The 27998-nt window shown below is 46.6% G+C and overlaps 2 protein-coding genes across 2 annotated transcripts; one reads left to right on the top strand and one right to left on the bottom strand.

Annotated features, from left to right (window-relative positions):
• Positions 1-2: 2 nt before the first annotated feature.
• Positions 3-5375, bottom strand: mfsd13a (major facilitator superfamily domain containing 13A). The gene is made up of 9 exons (XM_058078218.1): positions 5031-5375; positions 2938-3165; positions 2781-2860; positions 2252-2701; positions 2059-2179; positions 1851-1947; positions 1613-1784; positions 819-1012; positions 3-737 (listed from the first exon to the last, which is right to left on the bottom strand). Exons 2-9 carry the CDS (start codon positions 3103-3105, stop codon positions 493-495), a joined length of 1527 nt encoding a protein of 508 aa, XP_057934201.1. The 5' UTR covers positions 3106-3165; positions 5031-5375; the 3' UTR covers positions 3-492.
• sema4gb (sema domain, immunoglobulin domain (Ig), transmembrane domain (TM) and short cytoplasmic domain, (semaphorin) 4Gb) lies at positions 1210-26514 on the top strand. Its single transcript, XM_058078179.1, has 14 exons — positions 1210-6294; positions 6776-6947; positions 14429-14577; positions 17228-17290; positions 17398-17496; positions 18601-18694; positions 19042-19155; positions 20021-20175; positions 22110-22285; positions 22366-22504; positions 22581-22803; positions 22880-22995; positions 23078-23288; positions 24606-26514. Exons 1-14 carry the CDS (start codon positions 6133-6135, stop codon positions 25577-25579), a joined length of 2847 nt encoding a protein of 948 aa, XP_057934162.1. The 5' UTR covers positions 1210-6132; the 3' UTR covers positions 25580-26514.
• The last annotated feature ends 1484 nt before the right edge of the window (positions 26515-27998 follow it).

The raw sequence follows: 27998 nt of genomic DNA, 5'->3' as shown, positions 1-27998 counted from the left end.
AGTAGTTTTTGGTATGAGTTTTATTTTTGGTAATGGCACTCCTTTGTGGTAGAATAGCAGGAATATGTGGCAGTACTTCACCGTCAACACAATAAGAAATCCATTAGACAAAATGGCAGTTTTGTGCAAAAACAGTTCTTCAACATTGTGTGTAAACACTCAAACCTTCAGCTTCCACGCGCTTGAAGGAAAAACTAAATAAAAAGCTTTACGGGCCCCTGATATTAACACCATGTTGATGTTCATGATGACCAACGCGTCTTGGTCTTCCTACATCCAAAATGAGTGATCGTCTTCATCGGTCCTATGACAGTATAAATATGTGTGGATGCTCTATTCAAAAATAAGGCAGGTTTTATTTGTTAAAAATATGAATGGAAGTTATCCCCAACAGAGCCTGAGATTGTGCTGTGGTTCCTACGCCCCCGACCACAAAGCTAGCTGCTGCGCGATGACTTCAATCATGTTTATAAAAGTGTCTCTCCGTCCGCTTCATACGGCCTTGACGTCCACCAGGCCCCCGTGTTGGGCGCCCTGCCGGCAGCTCTTGATGCCTTGCAGCTTGCGTCCGTGCAGCGTGAAGCGGGACCAGGCGGCCAGCTGCAGCAGGGCGCAGGTGATGGGAACAAACACCAGCATGTGAAAGCAGCCCAGACGCAGAGGCGGGGTCCCTGAGCCCGGGGCCGCATCCAGCCCCGGAGTGTCCTTGACAGGTTCCCTTAGGAAAATATCATAGCCTGGCGAGCACAAGGGAGGGAGGGAGCGAGGAATGAGTTGCTGGTGGTATTGGGCGCGGCGCCGCACACGGCCGTCGGTACCTGTGTAGGCGCACAGCAGCCATGTGCCGATGAGCGGGGCAAACGTCTGCCCGGGCTTGGTCACCAGGGCCACCATCCCGAAGAGCAGTGCCGATGCCGCCTGCTTCCGCCGGTTCACCACAAAGTCCTCGTCCACCAGGTCGGAGATGACCAGCTTCAGCAGCTTGCACGTTCCCTCCGTGAAAACCCGATTACTGGCGGGGGAGACGAGGCAGAGCGTCACTCGCGTTATACTAGTAGTACCAACAGTTATTCTTACACTTACACAGAAGTACAAGCAAAAAAGTGCCATCATCCGTCCATACATATACAACATACTACAGTGAGGCAAGGGGTGACAGGACGGGATGAAGGGGGGGAAGAATGGGAGGGAAAAAAACAACAACTCCAAACTATACTCCTAAATGAAGGAGCACAGTGTGGGACCTCAGCATCCAAGTAAAAAAACGGCTAGCGCCAAATCTATTTGTGGCGGTCCACATGAATTGGTGGCGGGCCGCCACAAATAAATGAGAAATGCTGGTATTGTGTTTACATCCCAGTTAGGGTTGGGTATGATACGTAGTTCATAGGGTGCTGGAGCCTATCCCAGCTGTTTTCGGGCGAGAGGCGGGGTTCAACCTGGACTGGTGGTCAGCCAATCCCAGGGCACATATAGACAGACAACCATTCACACTCACATTCATACCTATGGACAATTAGGAGTAGCCATCCCAAAAGAGTAGTCTATCCCAAAAGAGATTTCCATCGGGAATCACAACACAGAGCGTAGAAGTGAGAACCACCCGAGGTACCTGGCGATGAAGATGCACAGCAGAAAGACGTGGTCGGCCCCGGCCAGCAGCATGGCCACGCTCAGTCCGAGTTTGAGCATAAAAAGCCAGCGGATGACCCGGTAGACGCCGTGGCGCTGGCACAGGCTCAGGAAGTACAAATTGTTGAGGTGGGGGGCCACGTAGGAGATCCCTGCAGGGCGGAGAATGGAGATGAAGACCACATTCTCTTGGCGCTAATGTGCTGTGTCGTCGTTACCCAGGAGGATGGAGCCCGTGGAGGAGGAGATGTTGTCCGACAGGAGGTGTTCCAGGAAAAGGGGGAAGAAGTTGTTGTTGAAGTGGCAGTGAAACACCTGCAACAAAGGTGCCACCAAAATAGTTGTTATGCTAGGTTATGCTAGGTGCTAGCTATTTTTATGACACCCTCATTTCAGCAGGAGTCCAGGTAGTCCAGGTAGGCTCACCTGAATGAGGTTCATGGACACGAACCACATGAAGTTCTTGTGCTTGGAGAGCTGTTTGAGGTACTGCCTGATGGTGAGGGGGCGCTCTGGGCAGGTGAGAGGGGCGTGGCCAACCGACAGCCTGAGACGCAGAAGAAGAAGAAGAAGAACGTAAGACATGCGTCTGTGGCAACGCTGTCAGCTTCCAACTTACTCTTTGAGCGCCAGCGCCTCGTCCTGTCTCGGACGAACGTCCATCTCAAAGCGTTGCCGTAGCAACCGGGAGACAAGGAAGAATCCCAAGATGGAGAAGGCGGCCAGAGACAGGCAAAAGAGGCGGAAGGCGTAAAAGTCCTCCTTGTCCCAGAAGGAATAGGACAGGAAGACGGAGAGAGATCCCAGGGCGCTGAACACCGAGCAGTGGAAGTTGAGGCGCGTGCGGTCGGCGGCGGACACGGCCAGGTCGGCCAGCAGGGCGCTGTGGTGGAGGTCCACCATGGTGAGGAAGCCGTCGTACAGGCACAGGCAGACCAGGAACTGCAGGCCCGGCGTGGCCCACGCCACCCAGAAGGCCAGGAAGGAAAGAGCCAAGAGCGGTCCATTGGCAGATAGCGCCTTCAGACGCTTCAGGACCACCTCTGGAGACGTGACCTGGGAGCCGGTCCTGGACCAAGACAAGCAGAGCAAGTTTACGTGACTTTGTATCAGAAACGTCCGAGAGGAGGAAGGACGCAGACACTCACTGAGCAGAGCTGAGGAAGGCGCGATCGCTCAGCCAACCGAAGAGAGGATCGTTGAAACTGTTCCACAGCAGGAACACCGTCTGTGAGGAGAAACACAGTTGGAGGTTCATACGACACTCATTTATCCTATTTAACATCACCCGAACGCCTCGCTCACCTCTCCAACCCAAAAGGAGACTTTGTCAATCTTGTAGACGGACACAAAGGTCTCCACGTAGTAGAGCAGGAAGACATTGTGGAGGACGGAGGTGAAGAGGGCCAAAGAGCCGTAGAGCACCCCGGTGGAGACCACGCCTTGCCAGCAGCCCCCGATGCTCCGGCCCATTCTTTCTTCCCCTCCGCTCCTGTCGATCGGTCCTCCACGGGGTCACCGCCTCCTCATGGCCTGCGGAGGCCATTTTTATTTAAAAAGTGGGCACGTGAAACTCGAGTCTTCTTCGAGCACCGGTGAGTCAGTGAAACTTGAGTCTTTATCCAGCTCCTGGTAGTCAGTGTAAGTCAAGTCTTGGTTGAGTTGCCGCAACTCTGTGAAGTTGAGTCAAAGTTGTGTTGAGTCGGTCGAGTCTTCGTCAAGAACCCACGAGTCATTGAAACTTGAGTCATTCCCAACCCGTCAATCAGTGAAACTCGAGCTTTCTTCGAGCACCAGTGAATCGGTGAAACTCAAGTCTCGGTCGTGGAGCCACGACTCAGTGAAACTAGAACGTCTGTCAACTTGTGAGTCAGTGAAACTCGAGTCTTTGTTGACCTCCCACGAGTCAGTGAAACTCAGGTTTTCTTCCTGGACCAGTGAATCAGTGAAACTCAAGTCTTTGTCAAGCACCCACGACTCAGTGAAACTGTAGCTTTTGTCAACTTGTGAATCAGTGAAGCTCTAGTCTTTGTTGAGTGGCCACACCTCAGTGAAACTCACGTCTTCGTCGAGAACCCGTTAGTCGGTGAAACACGAGTCTTTGTTGACCTCCCATGAGTCTTTGAGGACCAGTGAATCAGTGAAACTCAAGTCTTTGTCAAGCACCCAAGACTCAGTGAAACTTGAGCGTTTGTCAACCTGTGAATCAGTGAAACTCTAGTCTTCGTTGAGTAGCCACACCTCAGTGAAGGTCTAGCCCTCGTCAAGAACCCACGAATCATTAAAACTCGAGTCATTACCAACCTGTCAATCAGTGTAACTCGAGTCTTTGTCAAGCACCCCAAGACTCAGTAAAACCTGAGCGTTTGTCAACCTGTGAATCAGCGAGACTAGTCTTGGTCTAGCTCCCCTGAGTCCGTGGAACTCAAATCTTCGTTGAGTAGCTGCAAATCAGCGAAACTTGAGTCTTTGTCAAGGACCCGTGACTCGTTGAAACTTGAGTCTTTATCTAGCTCCAAAGAATGAGTGAAAATCCAGTCTTCATCAAGCGCCAGTGAGTCAATGAAACTCAAGTTTACATCTACGTCATGTGAGCAGGTGAAACATGCAGGTGCTGTGAAGAGCTATTTTCAGAACCATATTACATAATATCAGTATTATTAAAATAATCTGCACCCGATCGGATTGGAACCCAAATTTTCCTTTGTGGGACTAATAAAGCATATCTTATCTTGTGTCTCAGGACATCCTTAATTGTATGTCAATAAAAAAAGCGAGTAAAAAGGTAGCACTTTGGACACCCCTGCAATGTACTATGTTATAGCACCCAGCATAAAGTGGGTTCTCCCTAATATTCCCTGGGTTATTCTGAATTGGAGCAAATTATACCAGTTTACATTCTAGAAGGTGGGGTCATTCTGGTCTGTTACACAGGATTCACACATATATACCGTGTGTTCTTTTTTAAAATCAAATTTCTAGCATTTCTAGCCTTGTGGGAATATGATTAATGACATTTTAGAACAATATCATTGCGACTGGAAAAGAGCTGCGTAGAGCAACAGTGTCAAAAACATCTGCTAATTCGCTCAACAGATGAACAGGGTAGCTAATCGTAGCCAAATTGATCACAAACCACTATCAAAAATGGATAACCACAGAATAGTTGGCTAGTCCGAGTTGATATGTCGATTTAAGATTCTAATTCGAATAATTATAGCCACTAATATCACTGTTGTGGTTGTTGAACACCCCGCCGACCTGTAGCTATTAGCCACAGTTAGCGAGTTTAGCTAGTTAGCATTGTTGACTTGGTAGCAAGCGCTTTTCGGTCAATACATTATCAATGTATTTACTTTAATCACAGCAAAGTACGTTCACAACAAAACGGAACATACCTTCACTCAAGGGGAACGCTAACCAGGCCACCTGAGAGTGTTCTTGCTCGCTTGGTAACAGTCGTTTCTCGCGCCTGGGAACCAGCAACCGAGTACGGTAGTCCACGTCATTACAACCCCAGCAGGGCTTCTCGTCGCCGGGGAGACGGGGGAGGATTTGCGGTTAGCTTCTCCAACGTTGGAGGCGGGGCAGGAGATAGGAGCATGCACCTTTAGTCCAGCAGGGGGCAGACTAGTCAAGGCCACAACTTTACTCCTCTCTACTATACTTGTACTCAGATGTATATATATATTTTTTCATATATTTGTTATTGTCGAGGGGGTTAAATCTATCACACAGTATTAATAGACACTGTATTATAGGGGTGAGTTGTGTACTCCATATCTTTAACATTTTATACTTTGCCACACAAGTATTGATACTATATAATGTACATATAAGGCTGTGCTTATTATTTATTTCTATTGACCTTGAAAATGTTAAAGGTATTGGTGGTGGTATCGGCAAAGACTGGGCATGTACGAATATTTACTCGGTATCGGATCGATACAGTATCGCCCATACAACCTGAATTGTTTTTTCGTGATCATGTTGTGTAACTACCTGGCGTCACCACTAGAGGGCTCTATAAATTGACAGCCGCTGCTGTGCCTCCACTAAAACCACACAAGTATTTTATAGTCGGTTCGTCAGTTGTTAAAATTCGCTTATCTTTAAAGACGTATCGTTACAGAGACATTTGTTACAGAGATATGGTGGCTTACAGGTCTGTTATTTAATTGCTTCTGAGTCAACATATCTTGTATATTCCATACAATATTGCTAATGTTTGCCTCCATTACCCCAAGAACTACGAAACAAGTTTCTAGCGCTATTAGCTCGAAAGCTAGCATTGGTGAAATACTGCCTCTCGTGTCCGAGGGTGTTACTGCGCATGCAACGTAACCGAGATGAATTGTGGGGCATGTAGTTCATAATCACTGTGGTCCGCAACAAGACAAACAGTGGTTGTTTTTAACAGTTTGTAAGTTCTGTTGTGCTTTAAAATTGTCATGGGAGCATTTGAGTACCAACAAAAGATCTGAAATTCACCGGAAGAGGATGAAGTGTTTACTGTGTGTGGGCGGGGGTGTTCTCGAGTGTGGGAGGGAGGGACCACGGTTGGTTAAAGCCCAGCAGCAGCAGCAGCAGACCCACAGAAGCCGGTCGCTGGTCCCCGCGTACAGGTGCAAGACCGGGAGGGTTCCTGGTCCCGAAAAGCAGGTGAGTGTCTTTTGTTGTACACAACTCCCCGGAAACACGTGCATGTGTTTTGGCGGCAGATGCTATTTTTATTTGCTAAAAGTTGAATATCCACGCTGGTCAATGTTGTTGACTTGGCTGCCACATTGTGATTAACCCGGAGGGATCTCCAACATGCTCCGGCGTGCTGTGTGCTAATTATTCTAGTTAATTACTTCTTGTCAGAGGGAGAAAGCGTGACTGTGAACCGGATGTACAGGAATTGTCAAGAGGACTGTTTGGTTTAATTTTAAGTGTAGCGTAAGAGTTAGTCATTTGCATATGTAAACATCACCAACGTGGAAGAGTCACAGTGTCTGAGCTCATGTGTGCAAGCATCAACATGATTATTAGCCATATTACTGATATTTACATGTTTATTATTTTACTCCACATATTTATTAACAGGCATAAGTTAGTCCCAAAGGATGTAAGAAAGACTATTCTTTGTCTCCGAACACAGACAGGCAAGTCTAATCCACTGGGAATCTGGCATATTTGGACCCGTGTCTTCAACATGAGACTCCTCCTCTTCCTCCTGATGCTCCTGGCCGCCGCGTCCCCGCCGCAGGCCTTCCCCTTCAGCGCGTCTCTGGACGTGGACGTCACCCCGAGGACGACCGTCTTCGTCAAAGGTGCAGCGTCACACATCACACATCACACATCACACGTGTCCTTATTTGGCGGCACAGTTTTTGGCCCCGGAGGCGGGCCCGGATGGTCTCCCAAGCCCTGTCCTAGATCGAGCCGCTTGGCATGCATGAGTCTTTAAGGGAGTCGTTCGTTCGGTGTCGGCGGCCAAATACTGCTGAATAGGTGCGTTTTTGTCACTCATCAGCATCTCTCCTCGTCCCGACTCACCTTTTCCCTCCCTCTCTTCGGCCCACAACACTGCGGCAGAAGCAGCTGCGGCGAGGAAGGGAAACTCCGACTGAACCTGACGCCCCCCCCCCCATCCCCCTTCCCTCTTGTGGTCCTCTGGGGATGCGTATTATTAGAGGAGGGCAGCATCCAGAGCTGTTGCTGCCTCACCTTCACTGCCATAACAAAGCAGAGATGAGAACAAAACGCCTTTGTGCTTTCCAGGTGTCAAATCTGAGACCCGTGGGCCAAATCTGTACTCCCCGTCATTTCTTACGGCCCGACAAAGCACTTCAACTTTCTTGCTGAATGACTTTGTCAGCAAGTTTGTGTTGCAAGTGCCGTATTATTATATACTTTAATACCATAGTATACAAAGTCAACTTTAGAGGAGTCAGTGTACAGTCTGTGTCGCGGTTAATTGGTTTCTGACCCGACCGTGATAAGCAAATCTTCGTGAGGTAGGATAAAATGTTTGTAGTTGTAGTTTAGAAATTTCTAAATATGTCTTTAACATTATTAGAGCCTTGTAGACATGAAATAACACCCCTATAGTCACATTTAAGATGATAATTATTATTATTATTGTCACTGTTGGATGTGTGTGGTAAAAGGCAGTGTGCTAGCATGAATGAACTTGAGGTTATGCACATTAGCATTCAATAAAGTCATCAAAATGTATGCATTCCCAGATAGTATCAGTATGAGGTGAAAGAAAAAGGGTAAAAATACAGTGTAGTAGTCGTGGGAGAAAGTTAGTACAGGCACAAAGGTGCGTTCAAGGACCGTTAAACAAAGTAGGAAGGGCTGTCGCTCGCATTTTTGCATTTACATGCAAAAACAACAAAAGTAACTAGTTAGCCCCTGAAATTTACTTATTCTAAACCATTATTCGAAGAAAGTGCTTCAAACACAGATTGGAAGAAGGACAAAGAAGCTAAAAACTTACCACTTCCACACGAAATTGAGAACTTTTTTTTTCCCATTTGATTTCAGCTATGGCATGTCCGTCTCAATGCTCATCTAAATAGCTGTGTGTATGACTTGCAGTGAACATGGTGGCCTCAAGGTGGCCATACTGTTAGTACTGCCCTCAATGAACCGCAGCTCCTCGGTGCTGACAGCACTCGTGCAGCCTACTCACTTGTGTTGCTAGCTTTTTTTTAGACCAAAATGGTTATGTGTAAACAAAAAAAAGGCCTGTGTTTCAATGTGTTGATAGATTACTATCCACTGACGCTATACAAGCTGTACGCTGACTACTCTGAAGTTTATTAGAAAAGTTAGAAGCTTCGTTTAGTGAGAGGTTTTGACGATGGCGGCAATCCTTTTTTGCTGAAACCGACGCTTCTGTCTGTCAAGAGGAAGAACCCAATCAGCAGCAGGAAGTTTGATTGTTTATCTGAAATAAAATATTAAAAAATGTAAAAAGTTGTGACAGACATGGCGAGCGTCGGCTCTATCAGCATAAATGTACGTTTCACGAGTCATCCTTGACCTACTTTCCATGCGTGAGGGAACGTACTGGTCTTTTGCTGCCTGCGGGGGTGTGCGTGTGTGTGCGTGTGTGTGTGTGTGTGTGGGGGGGTGCCTTTGGTCCCATGTGCATGGCATGTACCCCCACATGTCACACTCACTTGTGCAGCCGACAACGCGATGCGTCACGCTGTACGAGCCGACGGTATGCTTGACAGATGGCCTGCGTGAGCGCGAGTGCGAGGACGTGCGCCAGGAAGAGCAAAAGCGCTCCAGGCTGGCATCGACTTCTTCTGTAAGCAATGTCACCTGCGAGGCCTCTTAACAAGCCCGGGTGCGGGACGACTCTGGCAAACATCCAGGTGATCCATCCTTGAACAGGTTCAGCCCTCGACAGCTTTTTACGGCTCCATCTTAGCGCCACACTCCCTCCGATTTAACCTCACTCTTATGTTCACGGAGCGTAGCGAAGCACAAAAGCTGACCCGTTTCTGCCCCACAGCCACCAGACGTGAAGTAATGCCCGTTTGAAATATTGATGGCAGCCGCCAGACACGCTGGAACGACGCTAAGTCCACACGTGCGCGTGGTAAAAACATACCGAACATAACATTACACCTCCCGGAGGGAAGCGCTGGAGAATATTCACATATTGCATGTAAATGCTAATAATGCTAATGCTAATAAAAGTCATGAATAAATACACAGGAAGGCTGCACGGTGGTCTAGTGGTTAGCATGGAGACCTCACAGGCTTTTATTTCAGAGAATTTATTTCATTTGTCAAAATGATTAATTATTGATGAAATATACCCTATACCGGGGGTGGGCAAATATTTTGACTGGTGGGCCGCATTGAGTTAACAAAATTGTCCGGGGGGGCGAGAACATAATATTTAACACACACACACTATTTTATGCTGATAATTTTTTTGGAATTATTTGTCTATTTCAGGAGACCACATCCAGCTATGTCATTTAATTTTACAGTTTTGTTTGTTTTGTTTTTTTGCTAAATAAGACTTGCAAGTCATGTTGCCAGTTTGTATGTTTAAAAGTTGAAATCAACTGGCGGACCACACGTGGCCCCCGGGCCGTAGTTTGCCCACCTCTTCCCTATACCCTCCCAAAAAACGTTACTAATGCACTCATAAAAATGCCAATTTTCTGCTATGCTATTACCTAACCTCTATGCTACATTATCGTACACACTAATCCAACATGGCGTCTTAACCGGCTGGGAAGTGATTGCGTAACAGCGCCCTCTGCAGGATTCATAGCGTCAGTGGCCATGTTGTTGTTATGACTGTACATTCGGCCATCGCTAACGTTAGGAGCTAAATGTTGCCAAACGACAGCAAACATGGCTAACGTTCGTGTTGTGTGGGGCGTGGCTTGAGTCCTCGGGAAGAGGGCGGGATGCGGCGCGTTCGGAACTTAGCGCCCTTGAGGCAGCTGCCTAACGCTTGCAAACAATCCCTTTTAAGTGTTATGTAATGGAGGGTCTTCTTCTTTTTCGGCTCGCTGGGCCTGGCAAAGAAACGCGGAGACGCTTATGTAATCATTTATAGATGAAAATGACCGCAAGCGACAGCCATGACGGCGTCCCAAGACATTCAGCGCGTCTCCTTCCTTCCAGCGTCGGAGTGCGTCACACGCCGAACTACCTGACTCGCCAGCCGAGTGATGCGAGTCTCATTTGGACCCCGAATTAATCAGCCTCCTCTGGGTACTCATTTTGAAAAAAGCGAGACAGTTGCCCCGACTTGTTTGTGACATTTTTGAAAAGTACAAGTCAACAAGCAGAAAGTTAATTACTAGTTCTAAATTGAACTTAATAATTAATGGAGAGAAAAATCCAATGTGTGATTAATTGAGATCAATCAGTCAAGAAAGGATACAAAGCCATTTCTAAAGCTTTGGGACTCCAGCCAACCACAGTGAGAGCCATTACCGACAAATAGCTAAAACATGGAACGGTGGTGAACTTTCCCAGGAGTGGCCGCCCAACCAAAATGGCCCCAAGAGCGCAGCCACAACTCATCCGAGAGGTCACAAAAGACCCCACAACAATGACTCCATCAAAAGGAAGACACCGGTAGAGTTCCAAGACCAAAACCAGACTGGTCTCCATTTTGGCAGAAAAAAAATCCTGATGACCCCCAAGACCGTTGGGAAAATACTCTGTGGTAGGTTGAATGACCATTGGGAAATGTGGATCCCGGGTTGAGACCAATCAGTTCTGGAAAGGATACAAAGCCATTTCTAAAGCTTTGGGACTCCAACCAACCACAGTGAGAGCTATAACCCTTAAATAGCTAAAACATGGAACGTTGATGAACCTTCCCAGGAGTGGCCGCCCGACCAAAATGGCCCCAAGAGCGCAGCCACAACTCATCCGAGAGGTCACAAAAGACCCCACAACAATGACTCAAGACTCCACCATAAGGAAGACACCGGTAGCGTTCCAAGACCAAAACCAGGCTGGTCTCCATTTTGGCAGAAAAAAATCCTGATGACCCCCAGACCGTTGGGAAAATACTCTGTGGTAGGTTGAATGACCATTGGGAAACATGGAATGGTGGTGAACCTTCCCAGGAGTGGCCGCCCAACCAAAATGGCCCCAGGAGAGCAGCCACAACTCGTTTGAGAGGTCGCAAAAGACCCCACAACAATGACTCATGACTCCACCATAAGGAAGACACCAGTAGATTTCCAAGACCAAAACCAGGCCGGGCTCCATTTTGGCAGAAAAAAAATCCTGATGACCCCCAAGACCTTTGGGAAAATACTCTGTGGTAGGTTTTGGTAGGTTCCCGTGTTTATTTACCAGATCAGTGAAAAATCATCTAAAAATGGTTGGTAGGGAACGCGTTGTCTTTTGGAAGATGGCTGACCTGAATGAGCTAATGACCGTTGGGAAATGTGGATCCCGAGTTGAGACCGTTTGAGAACCCCTGATCCGGACTCGACTTGTGTCTGATGCCGCCACCTGCGACAGATCAGCTGTCCATCTGTCAAACCGGAACACCGACAAAAAGTGTGTGTGCGTGTTTTTCATCACATCACGGCATCATCGAAGAAAACCTGAAACGGAATGCCGGAGATTAGCATCCATGATATCCGTCATGTGTGCAAGCTAGGAATATTGTTGTTGTTACCTTAACCACGAGGTCGGCGGGCATGGATGTGACTCCCTCATCCGGGAGCCCCAACGCCCAAAGCCCGCATCAACACGACCAAGGTCGCTTGGCTGCCTCGGGCGGCGTACACGCGACCTCGCTCGTCATCACTGTTGCACCTAACTTTATTCCACTGATTTATTCTGGAACAAGATGGACAACCCATCAGGGCTCGTACTGGCTCATGCGTGACTCACTCGCGATGCGGCGCTCCTCTCTTCTCGTCGCCCGGAGCCGCCGCCATGTTTGCATAACAGTTTGTGTCAACAGAAAGCCAGGCGTCTCTTGCACGCTTGCGTTGGCCCCGCCCACAGCTGTTTGCCGCTCGTGTCCCGCACGTGCAGGACAATGACCTTCCATGGCGGAGGACTTTGTTTGTCGCATCCAGTCGAAGGGGTGCGCTTGATTTCCTACAAGCTACGAGCGAGGTCGTTCAGATGGAGTGTGAAGGCTTTTCCCATTTTTGGCATCTTGGAGCTCATGGGCGAGCAACGTGGCGTTTAAGTGTGTCGGGAAATGCTGTTAAACCAGTCAGGTTCAAAACACAGCATCTGACGGCTAAACCGCAACAAATCATCCTCCCGCGTGCGCTGTCACACTGGTCGAGGACGGTCACGCAGGACCCCACGCGTCCTCGCAGGAAGTCGTCTGCGGTCACCTTCCTGTCACAATGTCCCAACATGCTGACTCATCTTATGGAGTGGAGTTGAAACAGTAAACAAGCCTTGATGTGGAATAGGAGATCTTTGCCATATCGCAAATGAAAGCAATCAAAGCCCCCCCGGCGCCTCAAACTGGAACCCACTGGTGGGTGTTGACGTTTTGAAAATGCACCACTCACACGGCAGAAGCATCCGCTCAGGCTTGAAGACACTGATGGAGATGTAAACACGTTAAGCAGGACTTCCAAAAGTGACTTCAAGTGCAACTTCTGATCCTTGGAAGATTTGATGGAAAAATGAACAATTCCATTCATTTTCTACCGCTTATCCTCACGACGGTCGAGGGGGGGCTGGAGCCTATCCCAGGTGTCTTGGGACAAGAGGCGGGGTACAACCTCGACTGGTGGCCAGCCAATCACAGGGCACATATAGACAAACAACCGTTCTTCGGGCGAGCCAGCCAATCCAAGGGCACATATAAACAAAAAAAAAACCCTCTTCGGGCGAGCCAGCCAATCACAGGGCACATATAGACAAACATCCATTCTTCGGGCGAGCCAGCCAATCACAGGGCACATATAGACAAACAACCATTTTTCGGGCGAGCCAGCCAATCCAAGGGCACATATAAAAAAAAACAAAAAAAACCTTCTTTAGGCGAGCCAGCCAATCACAGGGCACATTTAGACAAACAACTGTTCTTCGGGCGAGCCAGCCAATCACAGGGCACATATAAACAAAAAAAAAACTCTTCGGGCGAGCCAGCCAATCACAGGGCACATATAGACAAACAACCATTTTTTGGGTGAGCCAGCCAATCACAGGACACATATAGACAAACAACCATTCTTCGGGCGAGCCAGCCAATCACAGGGCACATATAGACAAACAACCAATCTTCGGGCGAGCCAGCCAATCACAGGTCACATATAGACAAACAACCATTCTTCGGGCGAGCCAGCCAATCACAGGGCACATATAGACAAACAACCATTTTTCGGGCGAGCCAGCCAATCCAAGGGCACATATAAACAAAAAAAAACCTTCTTCGGGCGAGCCAGCCAATCACAGGGCACATATAGACAAACAACCATTTTTCGGGCGAGCCAGCCAATCACAGAGCATATATAGACAAACAACCGTTCTTCGGGCGAGCCAGCCAATCACAGGGCACATATAGACTAACAACCATTTTTCGGGTGAGCCAGCCAATCACAGGGCACATATATACAAATAACCATTCTTCGGGCGAGCCAGCCAATCCAAGGGCACATATAAACAAAAAAAAAACCTTCTTCGGGCGAGCCAGCCAATCCAAGGGCACATTTAGACAAACAACCGTTCTTCGGGCGAGCCAGCCAATCCAAGGGCACATATAGACAAACAACCATTCTTCGGGCGAGCCAGCCAACCACAGGGCACATATAGACAAACAAAGACAAGGAAACCAGAGTATCCGAAGAAAGCCCACGTATTCACAAGGAGAACATGCAAACTCCACATAGAGATGGCCGAGGGTGGGATTGAACTCCGGTCTCGTAGCTGTGAGGTCTGCGCGCTAACCACTCAACCACCGTTCAGCCCCTTTTGTCCATATCTTATGGGTTGTTTATTTTATTTTTTGCCTGTGATGATACAAAGGTCTGTACAGATCCAGCATATTCTCCAGGCGGTGGGGATGGGGGGGGCGGGGGCTCTAGAGGGATTTTAGGGCATTCAGCGGGAACCGTGTCCCAGTACTGCCATGTCGCATCAGCCCTGGTGACGCCTCATCATCATCATCATCATCATTCACTGTCAGTCCACTCATCATCATGTTTTCTTAGTAGGTCACTCATCCATGCTGTACTTTTATTGTAGCCACGTGCAGTAGCGATATTAGCAGGAAGTGGTGAGTGCTCAGACGTTAACCTTGCAACAATGTGGATGTCTGCAGGCCTGCTGGGCAGCCATCGCTTCACCGGATCCACCCGGAACTACAGCACCCTGCTGCTGGAGGAGGAGGCGGGGCTTCTGTACGTGGGAGGAAGAGGAGCGCTGTACGCACTCAACGCGTCCAACATCTCCACCCCTGCGAGCCCCCGAGTGAGTAGCCAAAAGCTGCCGCCGTCTTCCGCACAGGGCCGACCAATCGCAACAGAGTAGGCGTGGCCAAGAGGAGACGCATGCAGATTGACCCTGTAAAAGGAACGTAGCATGGTGCCCCACCGGGACCCGCTATCGTTTTAAAAGCCCCCCGAACGAGCAAAAAGTAAAACTAAAAGCGCAGCCTCCTCCTCCTCCTCCTCCGCCTCCTCCTCCACCGCCACCCCTTCTTTTCCCAACTTTCCTCCCATTTGTGAAGTCCTAAAGGAGGACAGACTAAATTTAGCCTCAAGCAGATTGAGCAAATCCAATTGCGTCCCTTCAATTTTATGGCTGCTAGATTAAATACGCCAGGCGTTTCTGAGGAGTGGCGTGTTTTGTCGCTGAGAAATCAAACTCGTCTTCTCCTCCTGCTTATCTCTACGCACGCGCCGCCCACAACATTAGGTACACTGACATAAACCAATGCAGGGCTTTAAGATTTACGCCTTTTTAAGAGATGCTTCCTTTTTCACCACGGTGGAAATGTTAGCAAGAGCGCTCCGTACGACGACACAATACATATACAGGCTAACAAAGCTTTGGCAGAAGTACTGGCTACTTTACATAACCACAATATTAGCAATAACCCTTTTGAAAAAACCCTCATATTCTGCTCATATTCCGGTTCTTAAAGACGCTTTACACTGAAGAAAAAACAAATAATGTGTGAATGGAGGAGGGCGAGCCAGCCAATCACAGGGCACATATAGACAAACAATCATTTTTCGGGCGAGCCAGCCAATCACAGGGCACATATAGATAAACAACCATACAACCATTCTTCGGGCGGGCCAGCCAACCACAGGGCACATTTAGACAAACAACCATTCTTCGGGCGAGCCAGCCAATCACAGGGCACATTTAGACAAACAACCATTCTTCGGGCGAGCCAGCCAATTACAAGGCACATATAGACAAACAACCATTCTTCGGGCGAGCCAGCCAATCACAGGGCACATATAGACAACCAACCATTCTTCGGGCAAGCCAGCCAATCACAGGGCACATATAAACAAACAACCATTCTTCGGGCGAGCCAGCCAATCGCAGGGCACATATAAACAAACAATCATTCTTCGGGCGAGCCAGCCAATCGCAGGGCACATATAGACAAACAACCATTCTTCGGGCGAGCCAGCCAATCACAGGGCACATTTAGACAAACAACCATTCTTCGGGCGAGCCAGCCAATCACAGGGCACATATAGACAAACAACCATTCTTCAGGCGAGCCAGCCAATCACAGGGCACATATACACAAACAACCATTCTTCGGGCGAGCCAGCCAATCACAGGGCACACATAGACAAACAACCATTCTTCGGGCGAGCCAGCCAATTACAAGGCACATATAGACAAACAACCATTCTTCGGGCGAGCCAGCCAATCACAGGGCACATATACACAAACAACCATTCTTCGGGCGAGCCAGCCAATAGCAGGGCACATATAAACAAACAATCATTCTTCGGGCGAGCCAGCCAATCACAGGGCACATATAGACAAACAACCATTCTTCGGGCGAGCCAGCCAATCACAGGGCACATATAGACAAACAACCATTCTTCGGGCGAGCCAGCCAATCACAGGGCATATATAGACAAACAACCATTCTTCGGGCAAGCCAGCCAACCACAGGGCACACATAGATAAACAACCATTCTTCGGGCGAGCCAGCCAACCACAGGGCACATATAGACAAACAACCATTCTTCGGGCGAGCCAGCCAATTACAAGGCACATTTAGACAAACAACCATTCTTCGGGCGAGCCAGCCAATCACAGGGCACACATAGACAAACAACCATTCTTCGGGCGAGCCAGCCAATCACAGTGCACATATACACAAACAACCATTCTTCGGGCGAGCCAGCCAATCACAGGGCACATATAGACAAACAACCATTCTTCGGGCGAGCCAGCCAATTACAAGGCACATATAGACAAACAACCATTCTTCGGGCGAGCCAGCCAATCACAGGGCACATATACACAAACAACCATTCTTCGGGCGAGCCAGCCAATAGCAGGGCACATATAAACAAACAATCATTCTTCGGGCGAGCCAGCCAATCACAGGGCACATATAGACAAACAACCATTCTTCGGGCGAGCCAGCCAATCACAGTGCACATATACACAAACAACCATTCTTCGGGCGAGCCAGCCAATCACAGGGCACATATAGACAAACAACCATTCTTCGGGCGAGCCAGCCAATTACAAGGCACTTATAGACAAACTATCATTCTTCCCATCATTCCCAATCCCTGTATAAAACACGAACATATTTCTTTCCTTGTACATGCTAGCGCAAGAAAACGGGTTAATATGAGCTAGCTAACAACGGATGTCATGGGAATTACCTATTTTGATGCCAAAGCCCTCATAAAAAAAACAAAACCACTGATCTGATTACATAAGTGACTTGTATATTAAGCAAGCTACAGCGATATTATTATTATTATTGTAGCAGCTAACGTGAAAACAATTTTAATCTGGCGGACTAACACAACGCCTAGCTCATAAATATGTGTTCATGTGTCACATAAGGATTGGGAATGATGGACAAAAAAGTGGACCCTTTCAGCCCCTCTGGTGTTTGCAGGTGGACTGGGATGCTTCACCTGAGCATAAGAGGCAGTGTCTGAGCAAAGGTCGAGACAATAAGGTGCGTGTGGCGTCCGCCAACATCACATGGTTCATGAACGGGGGAACATGGCTTGTATTTTCCACTTGGCGACGAACAACCATCGATTCTTTTTTGTTCATCTGCAGACCGAGTGCTTCAATCACATCCGCTTCCTGCAGCGCCACAACGAGACCCACCTGTACGTGTGTGGGACCAACGCCTTCCGCCCCCTCTGCGCTTACATCGTAAGAGCTCAGCGCATTGGTTCCACACCCGACCGGGATTCATCCGTTTCTGCAAAGTCATATTCTTCATTTCTAAAAGGAATATTTTTGTCGTTAGAGCATTCAAAACGTGTTTATGACCTTCTAAATACAGTTTTTAACACCGTCAGAGCCCTCTAGACATGAAATAGCACCCCTATAGTCACTCCCAATATTACCCAATATACTAAGAGCATACAAAATGTGTTTATGACCTTCTAAATACAGTTTTTAACACCGTCAGAGCCCTCTAGACATGAAATAGCACCCCTATAGTCACTCCCAATATTACCCAATATACTAAGAGCGTACAAAATGTGTTTATGACCTTCTAAATACAGTTTTTAACACCGTCAGAGCCCTCTAGACATGAACTAGCACCCCTATAGTCACTCCCAATATTACCCAATATACTAAGAGCATACAAAATGTGTTTATGACCTTCTAAATACAGTTTTTAACACCGTCAGAGCCCTCTAGACATGAGCTAGCACCCCTATAGCCACTTTTACTCCCAATATTACCCAATATACTACACATAATAAGGGAAAATAAGACATACATATGACATAATATAGACTCATACAAGTTAGAGTTGTTTTTTTTTTTACTTCCTGTTCTGTACAGTACTTCCTGCGGCAGCATTACTGACACCGAGTGACCAGTGTGGAATGCTAATCATTGCACCATTTTTGAATGCTTCTTTTGAATGCCTTATGATTGTATTTTAGTACAATTTTTTTTCTTGAAAACGCTTCATTTTGACCATAAAATAGCAAAGATTTGCTAAATATGCATTTATTTTCTTCTAATAATTATATATATGTATGTGTATATATATTCACAGAGCATAGAGTGTCATCTCAGTTTCTTAGAGGATGGAAAACCTGTTTAGAAACGTCTAAATATCCCGTCTAACATTGTTAGAGCCTTCTAGACATGAAATAACACCCCTATAGTCACCTTTACACTCCTATTACCCAATAATAATAACAATTATTAATTGATTATTTATTATAATAGTTGTAATTATGTATTATTAGTAATAATAATAATTTATAATAATATAGTTCTTGTCTCTGTGAGGATTCCGAACGCTTCAGCTTGTCATCGGGCTTGGAGGATGGACGAGACAGATGTCCCTATGACCCGGCCAAGGGATACACGGGCCTCCTCGTGGGTACGTTACATTCACGCTATGTTCTTATGTTGCCGTTAGCGCTTCGTTACCGGACCTATTATTCACATTTGTCCATCCTTTGTATTGAGTTGTGGACTCCTATAGAGATAGACCATAATGAGGATAAGCGGCATAGAAAATGAATAGATAGATGGATGGCTGGATGGACTATAGAGCAGCTACACAAACTAATAGCACAGAAAGCTTTCTAGAGCTTCCAGAATCTGCACCTATTCAGCTCTTAACTCACTCGCTTCACTCCCTGTATGCACACTCTATAATGCTACACACTGTCTCATAGTCTGAGAATACCACTAAGTTGAAGTTGTGTTCCTGTTGCGCATCAGACGGTGAGATGTTCACGGCTTCCCAATATGAGTTCCGCAGCTCTCCGGACGTACGCCGCAACTTCCCGTTCCCCACGCTCAGGACGGAGGAGGCGCCCACCCGCTGGCTTCTGGGTAAATTCTGAACGCCTTGTTTTCGTATTTCACTTCATTCAGTCATTTGTATGTTTGGAAATGTTATGAAATACCTCATGAAGGCAAAAAAATAGATATAATTTGCTTTAAAATACATATTTTCTGGCTGTTTTTAATGACATGCAGATTATTGTAAAAATATAATTTAAGAAGAATTTTTTTTTGTAATTTTCAGTAATTTTCCAATTTGATTTTTGGAAAATTAGGTTGGGAAAAATGTTGTAATATTTTGGAAATAAAGTATTATGGACATAATATGAAGACCTATAATAAAGACATAATATTAGGGGGGAAAATGTAAGCAGAGACAGCTGTAATTTTATGACAATAAAGTTTAAATATTTTTTAAAAAGTGTGTTCTAACAAGAAAAAAAGTTGCAATTTTCGAGAATAACCTCATAGTATGAGAAAAAAAATATAATTTTAGTAACAAAGAGCTGAAAAAGTTACAATTTTATCATTTTGGGGGGCTAATTTTGCAGAAAAACACATCTACAAGTTTAAATATTACTTGCGGAGTACCCCAGGGATCAATACTGGAACCAAAATTGTTCAACTTGTACAAGTCACAAGAGACATAAAGCTGGTATTATTTGCTGATGATACTAATAATAGTAATAATAATAAATTGTGAATTGACTTTTTGATTGTAAGATGATAAATAATTCAAATATAAAGAAATTGTTGTCGCCACCGATAAGAAGGTAAATAGACCACACCCCGTTGAAAAAAAAGAAAAAAAACACTGAAAAGGGATCCATGACCCAGTTTTGGGTCGCAACCCACCAGTTGAGAACGCTCTACATGAGACACTTCTCCCCGTTTTTGTTCCTCGGGTATCCAGAGGCGGACTTTGTGGGCTCGGCGCTGCTCCGAGAGAGCGTCAACAGCTCGGTGGGCGACGACGACAAGATCTACTTCTTCTTCACGGAGAGGAGCCAAGAACAGATGGCGTACCCCAGCCGCACCAAGGTGTCCAGGGTGGCCCGGGTTTGCAAGGTCAGAGGGTCCACGGTCTCTTTTTTTTGGAGCGTGTGGCGCTGTTGCCGGGCAGACTACTAGTCCGCCAGTCTTCCCCTCCGTCTCTCTTGACCTCCATCCCGTACGCTTGTCTCACCGCAGCATTTCACTAACAGTCAGCATCTTCAGTCTAGACCCCAAAGTCAGGGCGGCGGCTGCTTCCTGTCTCTTCTGTTTATTTGTTTACGTGTTTACGCTTAGCTAGCGTATGTACCAAATAGCATGCTATTATTAATAACTCCATCAAATCAGCAGCTTCCTCTGCTGACATTTAAAGTCTATCTTGGAAATCAGGTCGCCCCTTCCCTCGTCGGGCTGCGGTGACCCACACAGACGTCCCCCTTTAGACAGCGCACTAGACCCGGAGACACATGCGCTTGTTTGGAGCGTGGCCTGTTTTTAGGCAGACGTGAGAAAACGGGTCACATCCGTGCACGTCTTGGATTATTGATGATCATCCTCCTTCACCGCCCCCCCCCCGACCTTACCTGCACCCCCTCGTATGTGGCGGGTGGGACGTCTATATTTTCTATATTACACAATTGTAGAAACATGTCATTTAATAAGTCAGTAATACTTTATATATACATGATAATACTGCATCCAAGTACCAGCCCATCATTTTATTCTTTATCATTTGGCTGATGAATATTCATATTTGGATGAGTGGTTAGCGCTCAGGCCACACAGCTAGGAGACCCGAGTTTGATTCCAAACGTGTGTACTGCATTTGCGGGTACTCAGTCTTCCTCCCACATTCCAAAAACATGCTAGGTTAATTAGCCACTCCAAATTGTCCATAGGTATGAATGTGAGTGTGAATGGTTGTTTGTCTATATGTGCCCTGGGATTGGCTGGCTCGCCCGAAGACAGCTGGGATAGGCTCCAGCACCCCCGCAACCATCGTGAGGATAAGCCGTAGAAAATGAATAATCACGGCTGCACAGCCGTTGAGTGGTTAGTGCACAGACCTCACAGCTAAAAGACCCGAGTTCGATTCCACCCTCTGCCATCTCTGTGTGGAGTTGGCGTGTACTGCGTTTGTGGGTACTCCGTCTTCCTCCCATGTTCCAAAAACATGCTAGGTTAATTAGCCACTCCAAATTGTCCATAGGTATGAATGTGAGTGTGAATGGTTGTTTGTCTATATGTGCCCTGGGATTGGCTGGCTCGCCCGAAGACAGCTGGGATAGGCTCCAGCACCCCCGCAACCCTTGTGAGGGTTCGCGTGGTAGAAAATGAATGTATGAGTGAAAGCATAATCACGGCTGCACAGCAGTCGAGTGGTTAGCGCTCATACCTCACAGCTAGGAGACCCAAGTTCGATTCCACCCTCTGTGTGGAGTTTGCGTGTACTGCGTTTGCGGGTACTCCAAATTGTCCATAGGTATGAATGTGAGTGTGAATGGTTGTTTGTCTATATGTGCCCTGTGATTGGCTGGCTCGCCAGAAGACAGCTGGGATAGGCTCCAGCACCACCCTTTTGAGGCTAAGCGGTAGAAAATGAATGAATCTCATTCAATAAGTCAGTAAAACTTTATATATACATAATCCAGCATCCAAGTACCAGCCCATAATTGTATTATTTATAATTTGGCTGATAAATATGCATATTTTTTTACTAGCGATAAATTAGCATGATTTTTTATTTATGTATTTTTGAAAAACCATCATACACTGAAGCTGCGAAATTTGAGGCGTGGTAAAGTCGAAACTTTGTAGGTTGAGTACGTCATTACGCCATATGCTGGATGGGGCGGGGCACTGCCCCACTTTGCCCCAATTCAAGCAGCAAGACCGCCATCCAAATCTGATCTGCGTCAAAGTGAATTAGTGTAGTTGTTTTTTCGTCTGGGTAGTACAGCGAGCGGCGTAACCAACGGTGCCGCCCTTCACGCCTCTCCTGTCTGCAGACGGACTGGGGCGGGCAGAGAACCCTGCAGAGGAAGTGGACCTCCTTCCTGAAGGCCCGACTGCTGTGTTCCGTCCCCGAGTACGAGCTGCACCTCAACGTTCTCCGCAGCGTGTTTGTCCTGCACGGCCGAGACGCCCAAAGCAGCGTCTTCTACGGCGTCTTCGGTCTGGAATGGTGAGAAAAATGGCGTGAGGGGCGGGATAGCCTCGAGATGATTGACGGATCCTCGGTGATGTGACGGTGTCGTCTTTCAGGAAGAACATCAAAGCCTCCGCCGTCTGCCAGTATGCCTTCTCAGATGTGCAGCAGGCCTTCGACGGGCCCTACATGGAGGTGCAGGACTCAAAGTGGAGGGAGTACACGGGGAAGGTCCCCGAGCCGAGACCCGGATCGGTGAGTTGGACCCAACATGGCCGCGCTTCTGACGAGCCGCCAATCAGCATCACAATGCGGTGTCCGCTCTCTGCAGTGCATCACGGACGTGCACAGGTCCAGGGGCATCAACTCATCCCGAGACCTCCCCGACAACGTCCTCACCTTCGCCAGGAGGCACCCGCTCATGGCCACCCAGGTGCACCCGACCGGGGCGCGCCCGCTCATGTTCAAGAGGAGCGTCAACTACGTGCGCATCGCCGTGCACAAGCAGGCGGCGCTGGACGGGAACATCTACACCGTTCTCTTCCTGGGAACCGGTGAGACAAGAGGCCGAGTGGGGCAGTGCCCCACCCCGTCCGCCAGATTATTTACCATTTCCCGTCTTCCCTCCAGACGACGGCTGGTTGCACAGAGCGGTGGACGTTCGGGGGGAAATGCACATCATGGAGGAGCTGCAGCTGTTCCCCGAAGCGCAGCCCGTGGAGAGCTTGGTTCTCGCTCCGACCCTGGTGAGCCATACTTCCACGCTCCGAAGCCATGCTCGGAATTGTGTCATTCATGGCATGCTTTTTTTTTTTTTTAACGAAATAGCGACATATCTACGTGGGCTCCCACTCCGGGGTCGTGCAGATCCCCATGTCAACCTGCAGCAGGTACACTTCCTGTTACGACTGCGTCTTCGCCAGGGATCCCTTCTGTGGGTGGAGCGGCCAGGAATGCGTGGAGGTGTGGGATTCCAGGTGGAACCTCACCCAGGACATCCTGAAGGGGACCAGGGGCTGCAAGGAGAATTCTGGAAACGGTTTGTGTGAGCCAGTATTCCAAACCAAGGGTGTCCAAACTTCCGTCCGGGGGCCATTTGCGGCACGAGACTCATTCTAAAAATATAACAAAACAAGAAATATAACTTTACAAGCATAAAGAGGAAATATTAAGATAAAAAAGTTGTAATTTAACAAACATTTTAATGACATTTATGAGGAAAATAATGTCATTTTAGTAGCAAAAATGTTGAAATATTAAGGAGAAAAAAAATTCAGAATACAACATGAAACTAACAAAAATTTCTGGAAAATGTCATAACATCCTGGGAATAAAGTTCTAATAAGACAAATTACTAGAAGAAAGTTTTACAAGAACAAAATCCATATATAAAAAGAAAAAAGTCATATTCTAACAAGAAAAAGTCACAATTTTATGAGCGTAAACTTCTAATATATCTAATATAAATCTAATATTTAAATAATTCACTTTTGTAATAAACTTTTGTAGCATAAAAATACATTAGTTTTATTATGTTTTTATTATTCTTTTTTATTATTTGTAGCATAAAAATACATTAGTTTTATTATGTTTTTATTATTCTTTTTTATTATTTGTAGCATAAAAATACATTAGTTTTATTATGTTTTTATTATTCTTTTTTATTATTTGTAGCATAAAAATACATTAGTTTTATTATTTTATTATTCTTTTTTATTATTTGTAGCATAAAAATACATTATTTTTATTATTTGTTTTTGTTATTCTTTTTTGTTTGTCACATAAAAATACATTAGTTTTATTATTTGTTTTATTATTGTTTTTTAATTATTTGTAGCATAAAAATACATTATTTTTATTATTTGTTTTATTTATCTTTTTTATTATTTGTAGCATAAAAATACATTAGTTTAAATTATGTTTTTATTATTCTTTTTAAAAATTATTTGTAGTATAAAATACATTAGTTTTATTGTTTTTATTCTTTATTATTTGTAGCATAAAAATACATTATTTGTTTGATTATTTTTTAGTTGTAATATTTTGATATTACAATATTAATAGCAAACAAAAGAACATAAAGTTATCATTTTGGACATTTACCCTGGGGAAAAAACGTATAATATTATAGGGATAAAGTCAAAATATTACAAGGAAAACATTTCTAGAAGAATTATGAAAAAAGTATTTGGAAAAATTAAAAAGCGGCAAAAATTGAAAAATGTTTAGTTAAAGAAAAAACATTTTTTAGAATGAAGTTGTAGTATTATGAGGAAAATTATGTTGTATCGTTGTTGTGATATTACGACAAACAAGCGGCACCAACGTATGGTCTTGGGTCTGGTCTCCTCCACAGTCGTCCACCGGAGGCGCTCGGTGATGTCGGGCGATGACGTCCTCCTCCAGTGCGAGCTGCGCTCCAATCTGGCGACGCCTCGCTGGACGCTCAACGGCAGAGAGCTCCGGGGATACGGCCTGAATTCGGGCTACCGCGTGGGCACAGATGGCCTCCTCATAATCGGGGCCGGAGTCCAGCAGAGCGGCTCGTACCGCTGCTTCGCCGTGGAGAACGCCGTCTCCGTGCTGGTCTATTTTTACACCATCAGGGTGCACACGGATCCGTACTTCCCTGCGGACCCCACGCCCGCGACTGAACCCACCTCGGCTTCCGCTACGACGGTGGCCGCCGCCACCAGCACCGGTCTCGCGGAGCGGCCCCCTTCCTTGCCCCCAGCCCCGCCGCCCTCGGGGCCTGAACTCCAAACTTACCGCCACATGGAAGCGGTCTACATCTCCCTGGTGGCCGTCCTGGGCGGGCTCTGCCTGGTCTTGACTGTCGTCTTGCTTTATGTCAGTTTCTGCACCAGGCGGGCGACCCGGGGCAGGAAGTACTCCGAGCAGGGCCTGCAGGTCCTGGGCGGCATGGAGAGGAAGCAGAGCTCCCACCTGGAGCTCCGATCCATTTCCAGCCACTACGGCAGCCACCACGGGCGCCGCTCCATCTCTGTGCCCGCCTTCGAGGACATCAACGACCGCTTCCTGCAGATAGCCCCCGGGGACGGGCGGCTGTCTCCCGGGACGCCGCCGCCCCCTGCCCCTCCTCTGCCCATGCCCCCTCCGCTGCCCAACATGGAGTACGTCAACGGGCTGTCGGCCACGCTGCCCAGCGTGTTGCGCAAGATGAACGGGAACAGCTACGTGCTCCTGAGGCAGGTGGACCAGGACGGAATGTCGCCGCTCTACCACTCCTTCACCGAGGAGCTCAACCGCATCCTGGAGCAGAGGAAACACACCCAGCTGGACCCGCAGCCCGACGAGAGCTCCATCTAGGACGCGTGGCGTGGATGTTCATCTGATCGTGTGGTCAGGGATGAGCACAGGAGAACCTCATGGGGTTCACGTGGTTCCCGTGGTTCCCGTGGTTCCGGCGGCGTTAGCGTTAACGTTACTTTAAATACCTCGCTGCTGATTCGTGGAACCCGGTGACGCCGCTAAGCAATTGCTTCAGATTCCACTCCACTTGATGAGTGGAGCAGGACCACGCCCAACATTTTCACTTCCGATGTAACCGCTCCATTCCTTTTCTCAGGATGTAGAACTCTTTTTGTTTGGGAACTCCACTCCATGGGACGATACAATCCAAGGCAAACGGGCTACTTTGTTATGCGAAATGACGCAAAATTTGACCGAAAATGTCCAACCAGGACGGAATCATACAAAGCGGGCGGGATTTAAAGTGGGAGGAGTTAGCCTCGGGTTAAAAATAGACATTTTTATGGGCATATAAAAACTGTACATGGCGTTCTTATGTACTGTAGACAGTCGTTTTTAGTCAAGTGGAATCTGCAGATGTACAGTAGATGTTTTCCTTTCCCGTCACGTTCCTTCTTCTTATGTAAATATCGATAAGAACGCTTCGGCATCCGCTACGGATATGTCCCGCCCGTGTCCGTGCAAAGCTCGGAATCTGTCCACCATCCCTTCTCACATTTGTTTGGGTGCTTTTGGAGCTCAAGTGACGTCACACCCTGAAAAAGAGTTCCGGATAATGCTATTTATTTATGCCCTTTTAAGGATAAGTCTCCGGAATAATTGGGAAAAAGACGGAGACGGCTGATGGTCGACGACCTTCACGCCGCGAGCGCAGCATTGATGGTGATGGATGGCCGTGCCGGGCGTGTCATTTCCGTGGAAGTGGCCGCTATTCATCTGCGAGTGCTTTGTAAACGGGCGCTGAATAAATCCGGAATTGGGCGGGATTGAAATCTGCCGCGTCACTGCTCGTTGCCAATGTCAATCATCCACGATGTCGCATGTCCCTTCGTTGAACTAAAAGGCCTTTAAAGTTCAACAAAACACGCAAACTACGGAGATATCAGCTCTGTGAGCATTTGATTTACCGGTGATGATAACCATAGATCATCCATTGTTAACTTATTTTTTCACTTGTATGAAAATAATGGCGGTCATTGTTTGGATTGTTTTCCCTGGTCATGTGGCTTTTGCAAAGGCTCTTGTTGCTAGGCAGAATCTGTGGAAGCGCGCACACACAGGAAAAATATACATGTATAAAATAAATGTGTATACATATTTTATTATATGTATATTTTTGCATAATAAAAAAAACATAAGCCTAATTAAAGTATAACATATTTATATATTTTCTTATCTATATATTTGTTATGTGTCATAAAACAAATAAATAAAACAAATTTTTTAATAAAATTTAAATTTTATATTTTATAATAAAAAACAAGCCTAATAAATCTTATATAATTAGCTATATAAAAAAATAAATATAAAAAATATTCTTAAAAAAATTATGTTTAATATTTGGCTTATGTATACATAATTATCTAAATATTTGACACATGTACATATTTCAAAAGCGTGCATTTCTGAATTTTGAAAAAAAAACAAATGTTAAAAAAAGTCCAAAATATGAATATTATAAACTACTAGTTTGCACTGTACTCATCATTTTTACTTCATAATTATTTATTTTTTACTAAGATGCCCCTGTATAATAATCACAATTCACTGTGGTGTTTCCTTGACAACTCGAGGCAAAAGGGAGCCTCCACTGCCCAACACGGCAGAGAAAGGACATGGACATGTGGCAGGTAAGCCTCCCAATCAGACTGCTCCATGTTCGTATGTACACACATGAATCTCTGCAGGCGAATGACGACATGTCTTATTTAGTCTCTGTGTCAACACATGGTGAACACAGGCTGCTGCCGCGTTCAACGTCAGCCTGGAAAGTTGAGTTTCTTGTTTGTGTGTTGCCTTCAGCGTTATAATCCTCTTTTATTGCTGCGTCTCAAGGACGGGGGGGGCTCTAATTAACGAGCGTCTCCTTGCATAGGCGGGGGTGAAGGAAAGAAGCGGGTGTTTCGTTTTCAGAACACGTTAGTACTCACCCTGGAGAGAGGGGAAGGGGGGAGGAGGAGGCGAGGGCGCACAGTCCTCCGATGGGAACGCATCCCACGTGGATTACGAGTGCAAGATAGGGTTGTGAACAACTGCCCGAGGGAAGTGGAAGTGTGAAGGTACTGTAGCATTGCTGGTGTTTGTTAAATTGTCATTCACAGAGTTGTACCTTGACATACGAGGGTCCCAGCTAATTAGCGTTTTTATGCTAGCTGATTGTTTTGGCTTTTGACCTGCCATTTACAGACAGGCACAGCCGAGGACGGCTATTGGGGGCTTGTGTCAATGTGACCAATGGCTGTGTTGGAAACAGCCA

Source organism: Doryrhamphus excisus, chromosome 7 (assembly GCF_030265055.1).
Source record: "Doryrhamphus excisus isolate RoL2022-K1 chromosome 7, RoL_Dexc_1.0, whole genome shotgun sequence".
In the NCBI taxonomy this organism is placed as follows: Eukaryota; Metazoa; Chordata; class Actinopteri; order Syngnathiformes; family Syngnathidae; genus Doryrhamphus; species Doryrhamphus excisus.
Note: the sequence above shows the minus strand (reverse complement) of the source record. Positions and strands in the feature narration are given on the sequence as shown.

Coding starts and splice junctions, on each gene's coding strand:
- mfsd13a (XM_058078218.1), bottom strand. CDS start 3,105: ATGGGCCGGAGCATCGGGGGCTGCTGGCAAGGCGTGGTCTCCACCGGG. Junction 2,180..2,251: donor GAGGCGCTGGCGCTCAAAGA/GTAAGTTGGAAG, acceptor TCTGCGTCTCAG/GCTGTCGGTTGGCCACGCCC. Junction 1,948..2,058: donor TGTCCATGAACCTCATTCAG/GTGAGCCTACCT, acceptor CCTTTGTTGCAG/GTGTTTCACTGCCACTTCAA.
- sema4gb (XM_058078179.1), top strand. CDS start 6,133: ATGAAGTGTTTACTGTGTGTGGGCGGGGGTGTTCTCGAGTGTGGGAGG. Junction 19,156..20,020: donor GCCCACCCGCTGGCTTCTGG/GTAAATTCTGAA, acceptor TCGGGTATCCAG/AGGCGGACTTTGTGGGCTCG. Junction 22,804..22,879: donor CGTTCTCTTCCTGGGAACCG/GTGAGACAAGAG, acceptor TCTTCCCTCCAG/ACGACGGCTGGTTGCACAGA.